Below are 14,843 nucleotides of genomic sequence, written 5' to 3'. Positions count from 1 at the left end.
ACATGAAGCCGCTCAACACCTAACAAGGTGGTAACTTTATTACCTCGTCATCATCAAAAATAAAGAGTTATTTCCAGCAGTAAAATAAATCATAAACACAACTGAAACAATTGTCCTCACTAAGAGCACTGGCACTCGACTCATAATCCCAGGAAACTATTCAAGTGCAGACATCAAACATCTTTTTTTTATGTAAAAGCAGCAGTTGTAAGGTGAAAACTCTCTTATATCTGCAAAGGAGAGTTTATCTCCACATGTTTTAGACCTTTAGACCTGCATCATTTTGATTATGAATACTCAAAATGTATCATGTAAAGCCTTCTTGGTAAGTGAAAGAATGCTGTCATCCCAGGGTTCCTACCTACTCAGTAATAAACTCGCTTATTGTAGCAGTTTTTTGTGTGTGTGTGTGTTTCAACATACATTTCCTCTTTTCTGTGAACTGTCGCTATTTTCAAACTGTCATGCCCTGGCTTCTTCCCGTCAATAATGACAGAATCACCGACAATGGAAAATTGCAAGGTGACGATTGTGAGAACATGAGACGCCTGTGCAATGTACTGTATGGAGCTTTAATACAGGGAGGGCTGTGATTAGCTGCCTTCTAAATTCCTTCACTGATTGGCCGGGGCGAGGCCTAATGAGTTCCAGTGTCTGTCCTCAGTGGAGGGTCCCCACATTGTCTGCGGTTTCAAGTGTGCATTTCAGATGGTGACGGAGCTTAAGAGAGGACGTGAATAGACAGGAAGGCTCTCTCGCCGCTCGCTCGCTCTGCCAGGTTTCCAAGCACAGTCTTGGCCCTGAGATGACAGAAATAAGAGATGGCTGTTTCAAGGATCTTCGAGGATGTTTGTTCAGTGCAGGATTAGAGCGATATACCAGTGTGAGGCTACTGAATGGGCATGTTATATAGTTCTCTACTGGGGCAGGACAATTTTATTTGTACAGCATCTTTCAACATCAAGACATAAACACATCAAACAGGAGAATAAATGTTACAGCGCAGTTCAGCATATGAATAGAAAGTTGTGCATTTAATTCAATGAATAGTAACCAGAAAATGTTTTAAAGCTACTTGTATAAGCAGTGAGAGTTTTCTAGAACAGACTTTCCCAAGTTTTGACTCCGGGGACATGTGGCTGGAGAGGTGTGGATAGTTCATTATCGAGGATTAAGGTAATTTATCTGTCCTTGTACAACACTTGGTAGCACGATGAAATTAAAGTTTGTAGTCTCCTTCACACAAATAGAACAAACACACAGGTAATTACATTTAGAATATTACAAAGAAAATAAAGGTTACAAGGAGAGGTTTACAATGGTCCTTTACTTTTCAGCTATATCACAGAAAAAGAAAAGAAAGAAAAACAAACTATTTTATACGGTGGAGTGTGGAGGATGAGTTTAGGAGTCTCAGCCTGAGGAATGAAGCTGCTCCGTAGTCTGGTGGTACAGCAGCGGTTACTATATACAGTATGAAGCAATATATACAGTTATTTATATACACAGACTTATACGCTCACGTAAATAATTCTGTAGTGCATTTTTTAAATCTAATTCTTCATGAATTTAATTTATATCTAAAAATGTAGCAGGTAATGAGAAAAAAAGCCAGAGACCTCTGTTTGAAACAGCATTTCAACATTTGTAAGCGTGAAACCACCACCACTACTTTTAACAAGACATCTGCTACGTTTGTGGCAACAACACTGGATATTTTATACCAAAACATGATGTTTTCCTAACCCTAACCCATTGGTTTTTGTGCCTAAACCGAACCACGTTCGTAGAAACATACGTGTTAAATTTAACATGTGCAGCAGTATCACCATCTTTAGAATTGTGCTTTGCTGTCATCCAGACTTGGTGTTACGCGGTGTTCTTGTTTTGGGTTGATGGCATCATGATATTAAGATAGAAAGATTTAAGTGATTGTCTTGCAACTTGAGCCTCCACAGTGTTAAAGGAAGACAGACGGATCGGCTAGAGAAAAATCAGAAGCAGACTATCCTTTAGGGACAGTATCGGATTCCCTTCCTCTGTAGCAATGTAGTGTCCCCAGTAAAAAGGGCAGCAAGTCGCTTTGTTTAGCCTGGCCTCATCTAATTCCTGTGTGGCCAGTGGAGGGCTTTTGAGAGAGAGCGAGAGAGGGAAAGAGAGCATGCGGGCCACAGAGGCTGCATCAGCCCCCTTAAGGAGCCATGGACCCCGCTCTTGGAAATCCCAAGAAACTTCACACCTCTCTGTGGGGACTATAAATAGGCTCCATCTGTGCCCCCAGGCTCAGTTACAGCCTCATTCCTTTTGGCATGGTTGGAGGGCAGGGAAGGAAGCACTCAGGGCTGGAAAAGGGAGGAGGAGGGGTAGAGGGGCAGAACTAGAACCCAAAACCTACTCTCTAGTCATCGCAGATGGCTGGGTGACCTCCGCCGCATGTTTTGCAGCAAAGGAAGTCCATCGGTTCACTTTGTCATTTCCTTCTCGACAGAAACCCTCTCAACGCTCCAACTCCCTGCAGAGGCAGAATGCCAGAGACCCGGGAGCATCCACCATCTTTGGAATCGTACACCACACGGCACTCATCGCATGATTTCTTTTCCCCCCCTCAAGCTCAGGTTCTTCACATTTCATCAATCATGCTTAGCGTAGGAGGGCACCAAGGCTGGGACAGATGCTGCGTCTTAAGATCAGTGCCTCCATCTAAGAATCCTGATTCTGGTCTTCAGTGAGAGTTCATGTCGGGATCCAAATAAGAAACTCCGTGAACTGAGGGTGAATTTGAAAGGTTACTATGCATGCATAAGCACAAGAGCACACCATCATTCCTGACAGGAGACAGTTATAGCGCCTGTCCTGGAGCAAACCTGGAGTTGATATTATGAAATGCCCTGCTTGTCCACCCGCAAGGGCAAAGCTAGAGAGTGAGGAGGTGACAAAAAAAAGAATAGATTCAGTCCCCCCCAAAACCTCTCTATCACAATCCCAAGAAAGCCTCTTTGTCTTAGCTGATGAAAATCAAGCTCACCACGGTCCCCGCTTTATTCAATTAACATATTTTTTATCCCTGCATGTGAGATCTCGTAGCCCGCAGCATCCCTCTCTCGACGCTAATATCACTCCAGAATGCTCACGCAAATTGGGTGAAACGATTTAAATAAAATGAAGTATCAGGCTAATAATAGTGTTTTGTTTAAATGCACCCCTTTTGTTCTCTTCCATTTTGAACTCCACTGGTTGTTGCTTCTCATTACTGTTTGCTGGTGCTTAAACATCCCAATTATCCCACTGGCTCCAAATAAAATGAATGCTAATGCTTGAATCGTGGTTGTGTTGGGAGAAAGAAACTGATCAACTTCAAACCTTAGTGTGTGACAAGTACCGTTTGCTGAACAAAATCATACATGACTGGTTGAATTAGAAAAGGGTCAAAGAACGACACTTTTAGTGCACAAGTCGGCCAACTGGAAGACCAGACTGCCAAAATAAGCATCACAGGTCATGTAAAAAAAGAAAAAGTCAGCAGGTCTGACAGTTGTCATGTATGGTCTTTGCCCTAACTGGGATATTTATAGCTCAGTATTGTCTGAGGCTAACTAGCCACTTGCATAATGCGCGCATTGTTCTGTCTTCACATTAATACAAGCTTCACCCTCACTTTAAAGGGGCACTGTGCAGTTTTGGAGAGAAAATTCAAACGCAGAATTTTAATATTTACAATATTAATGAAACTCAGAATTATTTTTTTCTTTTTCATAAATTTTTTCAGCATTTCATATAATTTCAGCATTAAATTATATTCATGTTGATGTTGACATTCATGTCCCACTAAGGATTAATTGCAATCACTTGTGTAATCATCTGACTGTTCATCTGGCACCATCACCAGGTAAAATGTCTGTCCAATGTTTTAATTATGACTAAACACCTGCAAAATTAATCACACTCCATCAGACCTCAGGTGTACTTTGTGTTGAGTGCTAATAAGCAAATGCGAACACAACACACCAAACTAGGATGGTGACAGTAAACATTATACTTGCTAAACATCAATGTGTTAGCGCTGTCTTTCTTAGCATCTGAACATGCTGACTTAAGCATTATTTCAGAAAACTGCTGTAGGCCAGGTGGTTAGTACAGCCGAACAGAGTCGCTAGCACAGCTGTAGAGTCTTGTTTTATGTTTCCTTTACAGGTGTTTGTCTTGCATTTACTGAACTTTAACCGCACAGGCAGAAAAGTGTAGCCGTACTGTAGTTAAAGGGGCTCTGTGGAACGTCTGTGTTGTGCTGGGAGCCAGCAGTTAGATTATGCTTGCGGACTCTATTTCTAAACTAACATCAGCTACTGTTGCTCTCTGTTAGCGGAGTGGATAGAGGCACTGAGACGAGGTATTTGAGAACGTGCATAAAGTCCCATCCTTTGGACCGCCGCTGACAATTCGATCCAAGTCCTTCACAAAGAAATCCACAGTCCAGCAGCATTGGACAACTTGAATTAATCGTCCACGGGCTTGTATAGGTAACAGAGAGAGACGGGGACGGACAAACTGCTCACATATGAACATAAAAAAAGGGAATAATACATGTAAATTACTACAAATTGTTGCGTAGAACCCCTTTAATTACTCAAGCTTCTATCTTTGTCGCTGTATTTTGTTTTTTGAGTAAGGCCAGCGATGCAAGATTTAAAACAATGCCCCCAGCTGTATTAAAGTGGCTACATTCTGTCTCCTTGATTTGTACTTTTTTGGACATGTTTTAACCCAAGATGTCTGTCTTGTCGGCATAAAGACAAAAGCTTTAATAAATCAAACTTGTGTGGGACTTTTGATTTGACTTTCCTCTTCCTCTTTCATCATTCTGCCATCACGGACGCCACTATTGGTCACAAAGGGTGGTCGTTGAAATTGATCTCACCTGGCATGTGTCACTGCTCAGCTGAGGACCCCTCCCCTCTTCATAAGATCTGACCTCACACCCCAGAGGAGCTGGGCACCGATGATGAATAAGTAAAGGGTTACATGTTTATTCAGAAGGAGATCATTTATCTTCCCTGGTGTGATATTTAGACGGACTCAGTAACAGCACACTAATACGTATTTAGAAACCTGTTTGTTCGAGCTGGTGGAGCGAACGTTAGCCACACAGACTTCTGAAAGGCTATTTTTGATGTTTGTCATGGAAACTGGCAAATGACGCCGGACAAAAGCAGAAACACTGCAGGCTGTGTTTTAATGTGGCTCACACATGCACACTAACTCACATTTGATCAAAAAAAACAACAAAAAAAATTTGGATACCCAAATATCCCCTAAATGTCACATGCAACTCAGTGTTGTATACATATAATTCACACAATGAAACATCCATGACGGCTTAATAACCTTGAGCTTGTCTTCTCAAGCTGACCTGCTATCACGTCCTAATAAAGCCCCGCTCCACCAGGCTGCCGAATCCATTAAGATTCTATAGTGGAGCTCAGAGTGGACTGCAGCACAGGTGCAAGGACTGGGGCAGAGTTTCTATAGGGGGAGGGAGTGAAGGGAAGTCAGACTCGAAGAAGGTGCAGTGGGGTGCCGGGGGTGAGCCCAGATGACAGCTGAGGGACTGAGGCTTTCTCTGGCTTGCCCTCGTGGAGATGGGGTCAGTGAAAGCAAGTGGGGGGCGGGGATGGTGGAGGAATTTATGCAGTTCCTTCGTCATCGGGCCCTGTCGCAGGCGGTGGGGGCAGGGCTGCACCACTGGCACTGGGAGACAGATATAGACAAGAATTAAGGAGACAGAGTTTGCACTCTTAGCCTTGTCTGGGTTACTGGCATCAGCAGCTGAAAGCGCCACTAGGTCTTCATCTCCCTGTGCTTTTTTACGTCACATCCTCCCCGGAGTGTTTGGGACTGCTCGGCCCCCCAACAAAGAGCCCTAAATTGAACACAGGTGCTGTGACACACTTTGTCAGTGACTAGAAATAAACAAGGGGCTCATTATTAGATCTGAAAGACGCCTCTTCCACCACCTGTCCACCACCTAAAGCTGGCTCCTTTGACAGTTCCTCCAACACAAATTTGCACTAGTTTGATCAGCTTTCTTGCCACAAACTTTTCCACACATATATTTTCTAAATGTGTTTGTTTCAGCGGATGTAAGATGCTCATACTGAGTGAAATATTCTTCCAAATATGTCATGCTCCTATGGCTGCACCATTACAGATATTCTTGATATGCTGTGCATCATTTCGTACACATTTACCCCAAATTCACCCTCGTGTAGGCTGATTATGTTTTTGGAGCTGTGCTGTATTTCAAATAAAGCACAGTGCATTGCTTGGGTACACACAGTCAGTAAAGATGGAGCCATTGATGAGTTCAGCAGAGCTGCAGTTACAGATGAGTTACTCTCACATCATCAGTGATATTATGGTGGATTTTAAAAAAGTGTCTAATCATGATAAGGCAACATTTTTTAAAATAATCTCCACCCTGTTGAAACTGATTATGATGTTAGCTGGCAGGATGAGACCCTGAAGATGTAAAGGTAGATAAAGTCGTGAAACTAGACGATAAGTAAACAGAATTTAGGTTAATTTACCCTCAACTACAGTACATCTCAGATCTTCATTGATACTCCTGTGCGTAGGGCATATGACTATGAACTCCTTTTTCATTTCTGGGAAACCCTCCACGCCCTATTTCCAGCTCTGACCATTCATTGAAACATAACTTCTGCCTGACAGAGCCTGGTGTTTACCAGAGTAATTAACATGTTATGCAATTCCACATTGGGTCGCAATTTTGTCAATTTTTGTCTCCTAGAGATGCGAGATTGTTTTTTGTCACATGAAATTAAAAATGTGCAAAACAGGTCTAAAATGACGTTCCTCTTAAATCCTAAAACACTAACATCATCCACAAGTGGTCGAGAATGTTCCACAGATGACTCCAGGTTGTGCGTAATGGCGCGCAACGCTGTGCGTAAAAGTGGACCCGTTCACTTCAGAACAGGAAGTCGCGTACGCGGCCCCAGGTAACCCTCGACATGGTTTCCAATGTTTTCGTTTTTGATTATCGATATACGACCTAAATAAACACCACCTGGCGCAACTCCATATTCCATGTTTAAAGAGGACCCCTCCACACACACACCCCCCTCCCATCCGCTATCCAATCCTCACACGGGGACAGCGTTGACGGGGGTCAAGAGGAAAAATAGCCTCATATATATACGCCCAGGCGGTGATTTCTTGCTTCGAGTCCCCTCCACTCTGTTCTACACTCCTTGTGTTGTCACCCAAACCGGGAATTGTCTGTGCTTCAGGGTCTAAGCAGTTCTACTATCAGCTGAGATGGCACCCAAGAAGGACGTTAAGGCTCCCGCCAAGAAGGCCGAACCTGCTGCCGCCAAGAAGGCCGAACCTGCACCAGCACCCGCACCCGAGCCTGCACCTGCTCCTGCTGCCGCTCCCGCCGTCGACCTGTCCGCAGTCAAGGTACAATGACCGTGAACGCATGAGCTCTGCTGTGGGGAGGGATGGAGATAGGATGATGGCTGCTCAGGAGGAGCTGGGATTTGACTTTTAGTGGTTCTGAGAGGGCTCCTTGAGGAGTGTTTTTCATTTTTTTTTATTTCGGGCATTTGAAGGAGGAACAACATGAGAATAACAGGACTGCTGTGATCATAGGTGTCAATGTGTTTACAGTGCAAATGCAGCCTAATGGCGCATGCATCAGATCTAGAATGGAGATTGTGTTGTTGGTGTTTTTTGGACAAAGTCTGATTAAACTGGGACTTTGTTTTAATGCAGTGGATGCAGCACAGTATAGTAATAGTGAGTAAATGAGAGCAGCAGCTGCAGGTTTGAATGACCACACTCAGCTGCACAGAGGATGACTAGAACCATGGATAGCTCACCATGGTTCAGACCACGCCCCCCTGTTCTCTGGATTGGACTAACACAGCGTCGACTAATGTGTGATGGCAATGCAGGGTGACACCAAATGTGGACATGTTAATGTAGCTAAAGATGGACCTCTGCAGATCGGGTGCCACCATGTGAAGCTAATTTTGGCAAAGAGACAACGTTTAATCCCCGTGCAGACCTGGTTAATTAGTCCTGATTGAGTGGAGATGCCTGGTTATTCTGGCCTCCAGCAATCAAAGTGGTTGTGTTGATGATAAAATGCCATGTGAAAATGTTATGAATTAATGTGGCTGCTTTGTATTGGCTTCCAGATCGAGTTCAGCGCAGACCAGATTGATGGTAAGTACACCTCCGAACAGTCCATGAAACTTCTCCCAAAATATAATATCTCTTGGCCTCCTGTCTGGAAGGAGTCTTTAAAGTTAGAGACTAAAACAACATAGAATACTAAAGGTGAGATTAATGACAGCCTGCCACAGACATGCGGTGCAGGGTCTGACAGGTCATATAACAAATGGTCACCTCTGTCATTTCTGTCTTGTGAAACCTGATAGTCTGGAAGCGAGTGTCCCGTACATTTTAAGTGAACTTGAGAGTGTCACAAAACACAGAAACAACCGTGAAAACTTGAATTTTACATCAACATAAACATCCAAAACACCAAACAAAATAATAGTTTGTTGGCTAAATGCATTGATGGTTATATATGAAAAAAAAAAAGATAAACTGTCAAGGTGTTGTCAATGCAACATTTTGCAAGTAAAAGTAGTGAATAAAAGGTAAAACAGTAACTAAATCATCTTGTTTCTGGTTAAAAGGCGTTCAGATTAGACAGTACCACTCATTAATAAAACTGCATGTGAAGAGGTTCATTTAATAACCGGAGGCCCGAGTGTCACAAATCAATCAATCAATCTCTGCGTCCTGATCTGAACTGCAGATTGTTTGTTGGCTGCTTGTTGTTGTTGGAAAGTGACTCTGTGTAAATAGATCAGTGATATCAAACTTTTTAAGTATTTCCAGAGGAAGTGTTTCTAGCAGCTCATTTCAGGGATTACACAAGGATACTTTAGAATAGTCAAGCGTTTCATATAAACAAAAAAAATTTCCCCTCTGACCCTTGATTGGATCGGAGCAGACCGTTCCTGGCAGGCTGCTCGTTACACTGCAGTCAGCATTCCCTACTTTTACTCCGCTCGGCCACAGAGGGCCTTGCCTTTAAAAGGAGGGGGCTCATATTCTCAGCTATGTTTATCAATTCCAAGGTGGTCTTTTAAAAGGGTTCAGAGAGAGAGAGAGAGAAGGGGGACAGCTGAGATAGAAATAGTGCGAAGGGTGACGGAGCTCGACAGGAGTCGGTCCATTCAGCCCAAAATACCACAACCAATAGAGACATCTTGCCCTTGTTATACGTTTCTGCTGACAGGTTGTAGAGGAGCTGCCTCCACCTGCTGGCAGGTGTTCCAGCAGCCCCAGCTACTTCTGCTGACAAGCTAACGACCGTCTCCAACGGTCGGAAAAATACATATTACACATACTGTAGGACATGGAAAGATATATATTCTTTTTTTGAAGTTACAGCAGTGTAGATTATTATAGGTTCAACGGTCTTAATTGGCCTATAAAAACTGGACATGATGTGACTTTTCAGGCAAATAAATAAACATTTTAAAGCACATAAATATCAAAACTATACAAATGGATCCACTGTTGGCTTCAGTGTTATATTTTGAACTGTGGATAAAACTTAGCTCTAAGCTAACTCTAGTGCAGTACTGACATATAATAAATATAAGAAAACATATTTTGAATTATTGTTTTAATACCATGCTGCAATTAACAATACACAAATAAAAAATACCCTGCAGACTGACTTATTTAACTTTATACAGGAACTGTCACTTTCTAAAGGAATTACCATATTGCATATGATAATAAACGTTTTATTTATTTATATAGCACCTTTAAAAGCAGAGTTTACAAAGTGCTTTGACAAGCAAGCAAAAGCAGGAAACTCGGGAAGGCGATATTACAGAATAAACACTCGACAGTCGAGCCAAACACAAGGAAGCCGAGTCTGAGGAGTTAAAACAAAGAAGGCAGAACACAAAATGTAAAAACACAAAAAGTCAATGTGAGTAATTACAGTTAAATGGAGTAAAAGCGATAAAACAGGCAAACTCACAGTAAACAAGTAAAGCAAACAAAGAGATAAATAAGAGAATAAAACCAATAAAGGACGACAGCAGTTTGATAGTTTAAAGTCCCTCAAGCAAAAAGAAGATACCGTTCAGACATCATATACTCACTTCTGAACAGTTTACAAACAGAAATAAGTTGATAAATATGAGGACACTGGCTTCATGAAGGTGATGACGTCCTCTCGTCCCTCCTCTCCGCAGACTACAGGGAGGCCTTTGGCCTGTTCGACAGGGTGGGCGACGCCAAGGTGGCTTACAACCAGATCGCTGACATCATGCGCGCTCTGGGACAGAACCCCACCAACAAGGAGGTCGCCAAACTGCTGGGAAACCCCTCCGCTGACGGTAAGAGACATGTGTAGCATTTGTTCTACGTTCAGGATTTGTATGATTATGGTCGGGTTTTATAGGTTGTTTGGATATTTTGTGCTATTTCTTTTATTTAAATGTGATCGCTCCATTCAAAAGAATTAGAAACATGTCAGTCTTTCCCAAATGATTTCATTCTTCTTGGGAGTGAAAGGCTACTGCAGACTGCCGAACAAACAAGGTGCTACCTCTAGTTTTGTTAATGATAATGATAAAATGACATTTGTATGGATGTCCGCATGATCTGTAGCCTGCGGCGTTATGAGCAGCACTTTGAATAAACCTTGCTATAACCGATCAGTAGATCAGAGCAGAAGGTGATGTTTGTTTCGATGGTGTCGCAACTTTAAAGTGGGTAAAGTTTTGGAAGAAGATATTAAAAAATAGCTGCTTTTGTGGCTGTAAACAGTCATGTTCAATCAAATCACACGCTTGCCTTTGCTTTCAAATCAGTCTGCACATCAAATGTGCTATGGAACAGATTACAAAAATGTCTCAGAAACGAAGCCTATACATGTTTTGAGCACGTAGTCAACAGGCTGAATCTCACTCTTGAGCTGCCAGTTAGTGGTAGAAATGCACTGTTTCAACCCATCACACCATGAAGCGCATCACACTGCTCTTTGCACTATGCAAACTATCCACACCCTGCTGGGATGTTTGGTGAGGTCAACAAATCTCGAATCTTTGCACCCTCAGAGATCAAAATTGGTCTGGTGGTCCTTATACTGTATGATTTTGTTGGATACTTTTGATGTGTGCCTCTCATCTGGTCTGTGCAGACAGCGGATGATGCAGCTGCAAATCTCTATATCCTAAAAACCAAAACAGCTCCATGATGTGCAATGATTACTGAAAGAACCACAGCTGTACCTCACTCTGCACAGTCAAGACTGTAGCAAGTCGTACCAAATACACGGAAAATACAGAAAGAAACTAAGCATTTATACTGTCGTAGACAGTTGGAGATATATTATCTGTGCTGAAAATGTGTCCATGTGGCAGCTGTTGTCTCAGAACCTGCCTGGCTTGTCCACCTCTGCACGTAGATGACTGTCATCTCTGCTTTCTTCAATGCAGACATGACCAGCAAGAGAGTAGATTTCGATGGTTTCCTGCCCATGCTCCAGACCATCATCAACAGCCCAAACAAGGCCGGATTTGAGGACTACGTTGAGGGTCTGCGCGTCTTCGACAAGGAGGGCAACGGCACAGTGATGGGTGCTGAGCTGCGTATCGTTCTGTCAACACTGGGTGAGTCATGTCTTTCTGTGTATGTTTGTGTGCGTGAACTATGTGTGTGTGTGTGTGTGTGTGTGTGTGTGTATTCATACATGTCATCCTTTGCCTCCCCCTACAGGAGAGAAGATGACTGAGGCTGAGATTGATGCTCTCATGGCAGGACAGGAGGACGAGAACGGATGTGTCAACTACGAGGGTGAGAAACAATATGATATCAAGAACAATAATAAATGCTAAGAACAATATAGAACATTAAGGGCTTTATAGGTTGTAATGTACTTTTTATATTTTAACAGTCTTTTAGACTCCACACTGGGTACACACTTGTGTATTATTAAACACAGTGATTCCCACCCAGGGGGTTTGGACTCCCACTAGGGGTCGCCAAAGCCGGACTGGGTAAAGGTCCTTTGAATTTTAAGGGCCGTAAGAAAACTTAATATTATAGATATATTTTTATAAATAAATATATTTAGACATATTTTGAAGTAAGTAAAACAAACCTCAACAAGCTATTTTTACGGAGCCTTCACTCATACATAAAAAATACATATAACACATAATACTCTGCTCAAAATTCATCTGAACTGCTCCCTTCACACAGACTTCCTGCTGTTATTGAGTTCAATATTTGGGTTAATTGTTCGGTTGGTCAGTTGTTCTGTACTGTTATTGTTAGTCAATGACAATAATGTAAGATATCTGTAAAATGTGTCACCTAGTCATGGGTTGCCAGTTTACTTAATGATAGAAAAGGGGTCCCTTTTATCAATTCATTTTTCACTATTAGCTTTAGATCATTTTAAAGTTGCACTCCACCAATTTAACTATTGACGCTGTATGTCTTCTTTGGCTAAATCCTTTGAGTGCCCCTCTAAATGCTCACATAACCCAGAAAGTGAGGTGTCAATGTTCACCTTTGATAGATTTCCCATTAAAGTATATATAGAGAGAGAATTTTGTAAACCTGACCAAACCTGTTTTCTTGTGTCATAGTCAATATCTCATCTGTGTTATGCTAAAAGTAAACTCACTCATCTCCCCTCTCTTCTCTCCACCCTGTCTGCCGCCCCTGGTCTTCATCTGCAGCCTTTGTCAAGCACATCATGTCTATTTAAGGACCCTGCCACTGCGGTGGTGAGCATCGTATAAGTGCAGACCCCATGGTGTCGCGACATCCACTCACTGTTTCCTGTACCACCTGAGGAAGCAGGGGGAACAAAGGACTATGAGATGTCATTTCCTGAATCCTTTTGTTTTGTTCTACACTTTTTTTTTGTCCAACTGGTGCTTTTCTTCCCCATCTCCTCCTCTTCCTCCTGCTCTACGGAAAGCCGAGCCGATTTCCCACAAGATGTCTCTTCATCGTCATCCAAGTTGCCCTCTAAATGTTTTTTGTTTTTTTTTGTCCTCACTTGTTTTCACAGTGGAACAGTGATGGAGGGGACCGTGGGATATTCATGACCATCCCCTCCTGTCACTTGCTGTCTGGCTAGCTCTCTATCTGCCAGTGAAGTGACTGGTTTTGACCAGGACTGGCCATCAAAATGAATCCACTCCTCGCCCAAACCCATCCCTAGGTCTTAACTTATTGTATCCTCTGGCATTTCACAATAAACTTTTCACAAACTCCCATTTTACTTCCACATTTTTGACTCGATTTGTTTGATGCAGATCACTTGCATACATAATTCAGCCAGATGTATGTGTAAGAAAAAGTTTGACATTTTGGGAAATATGCTCTTTGGCTTTCTTGCCAAGAGTCAGATGAAAACATTGACACCACGCTCCGTCATTTCCCTGTTTTTGTAGGTTAAACAGTGACAAAAGTAAGGAATAATATCAGCTGACTGATAGCTGAAAAAAATCATTACCACCAGTAAATAGGATGAACCTTAGATACGACTTAGCAGCTGGAGATAAACTAGTCCGCTCAGCTCATAGAGCACTTCGGCTAACTAAATATAATTTGACAGCATGCTTAACAAGACAAGCTAGCTAACCAGCCATGTCACTGTCCCCATCAAGATCACAACAAAAAAATTGGCCATATGTAGCCAATGTCGGCTGCAGTAATGTTAGCCAAATGAATAATGTTACGCTTGTTAGGCTACTTCTTGCAGCTCGTGTGTTACAGGCGCCATCCTGCGGCATTTAATGTACGTCTGACTTTGAGGTGTCTGCAGCCAGCTTACGGCAGTGGCTCTCATTTTGGCTGTAGCACTGATAGCATTGATTTAGAGCGGTGAACAGATGCTGGAAGTAGCTCCATAGGGGTCAGTTACACCCTGCAGCCAAACACAATTGAGTATTTACAGAGATCACGATATTAACTGTGTTAATCACTGAGCTTTAGGAGCAGTGATACAAAGTACCCAGAATTCATACTTGAGTAAAAGTAAAGATATTGTTTTAAAATACTGTAGGACTTTGGTAAAAGTGAAAGTCCCTCATACGAATAGTACTTGAGTATAAGTCAAGCATAAGTAAGTTATACATACTGTATATTTACATGTATGCATATACTTTATACTATAAGTCGATCGATTATCGGCCTTGCCAATTTCAAATCCGATATTTGGCATCTTTCAGATTACTGGAATCACTGTTTATTGTTGATCAAAGAAGTTAATTTAAAAATGCACTCATTTGGCGCTGATGCAACATGTAATCTGAAAAGTAACTAGTAACTAACTTTATAAAATTAATGTAGTGAGTAAAAAAGTACAATATTTGCCTCCAAAATGTAGTGGAGTGGAAGTATAAAGAAGCAGAAAATTGAAATGCTCAAGCAAAATACAAGTACCTCAAAATTGTGCTTAAGTACAGTACTTGAGTAAATGTACTTAGTTACATTCCATCACTGAGCTAAGATAAGCTAATCACCGTGTAGGCTGTAGCTTCACATTTACAGCACAAACATGAGAGTGGCATCAATCTTATCATCTAATTTTCATATAGAAAGTACAAAATAATCACCTGACTACTGTTTTTGTCACCGTAGAATGAAACTTTTATAAATTATCTTAATTTTACCGATAGAAGCCACCAAATCCTGCAAACTGGACCTCTAACTGCACAGCATGTCTTGTTATGTGAATAGAAGACAGTACTCAG

General features: G+C 42.0%; 1 protein-coding gene across 1 annotated transcript; it reads left to right on the top strand.

Moving 5' to 3' along the window:
• The first annotated feature begins 7,234 nt into the window (after nucleotides 1–7,234).
• myl1 (myosin, light chain 1, alkali; skeletal, fast) lies at nucleotides 7,235–13,361 on the top strand. The gene is made up of 6 exons (XM_084361895.1): nucleotides 7,235–7,482; nucleotides 8,226–8,253; nucleotides 10,317–10,460; nucleotides 11,565–11,738; nucleotides 11,845–11,922; nucleotides 12,816–13,361. The coding sequence occupies exons 1-6, from the start codon at nucleotides 7,339–7,341 to the stop codon at nucleotides 12,842–12,844; spliced, it is 597 nt and encodes a 198-aa protein (XP_084218021.1). The 5' UTR covers nucleotides 7,235–7,338; the 3' UTR covers nucleotides 12,845–13,361.
• The last annotated feature ends 1,482 nt before the right edge of the window (nucleotides 13,362–14,843 follow it).

The sequence above is a fragment of the Pagrus pagrus genome, assembly GCF_965226575.1.
Source record: "Pagrus pagrus genome assembly, chromosome: 9".
NCBI classification, from domain to species: domain Eukaryota; kingdom Metazoa; phylum Chordata; class Actinopteri; order Spariformes; family Sparidae; genus Pagrus; species Pagrus pagrus.
This window is presented reverse-complemented; position numbering and strand designations above follow the sequence as displayed.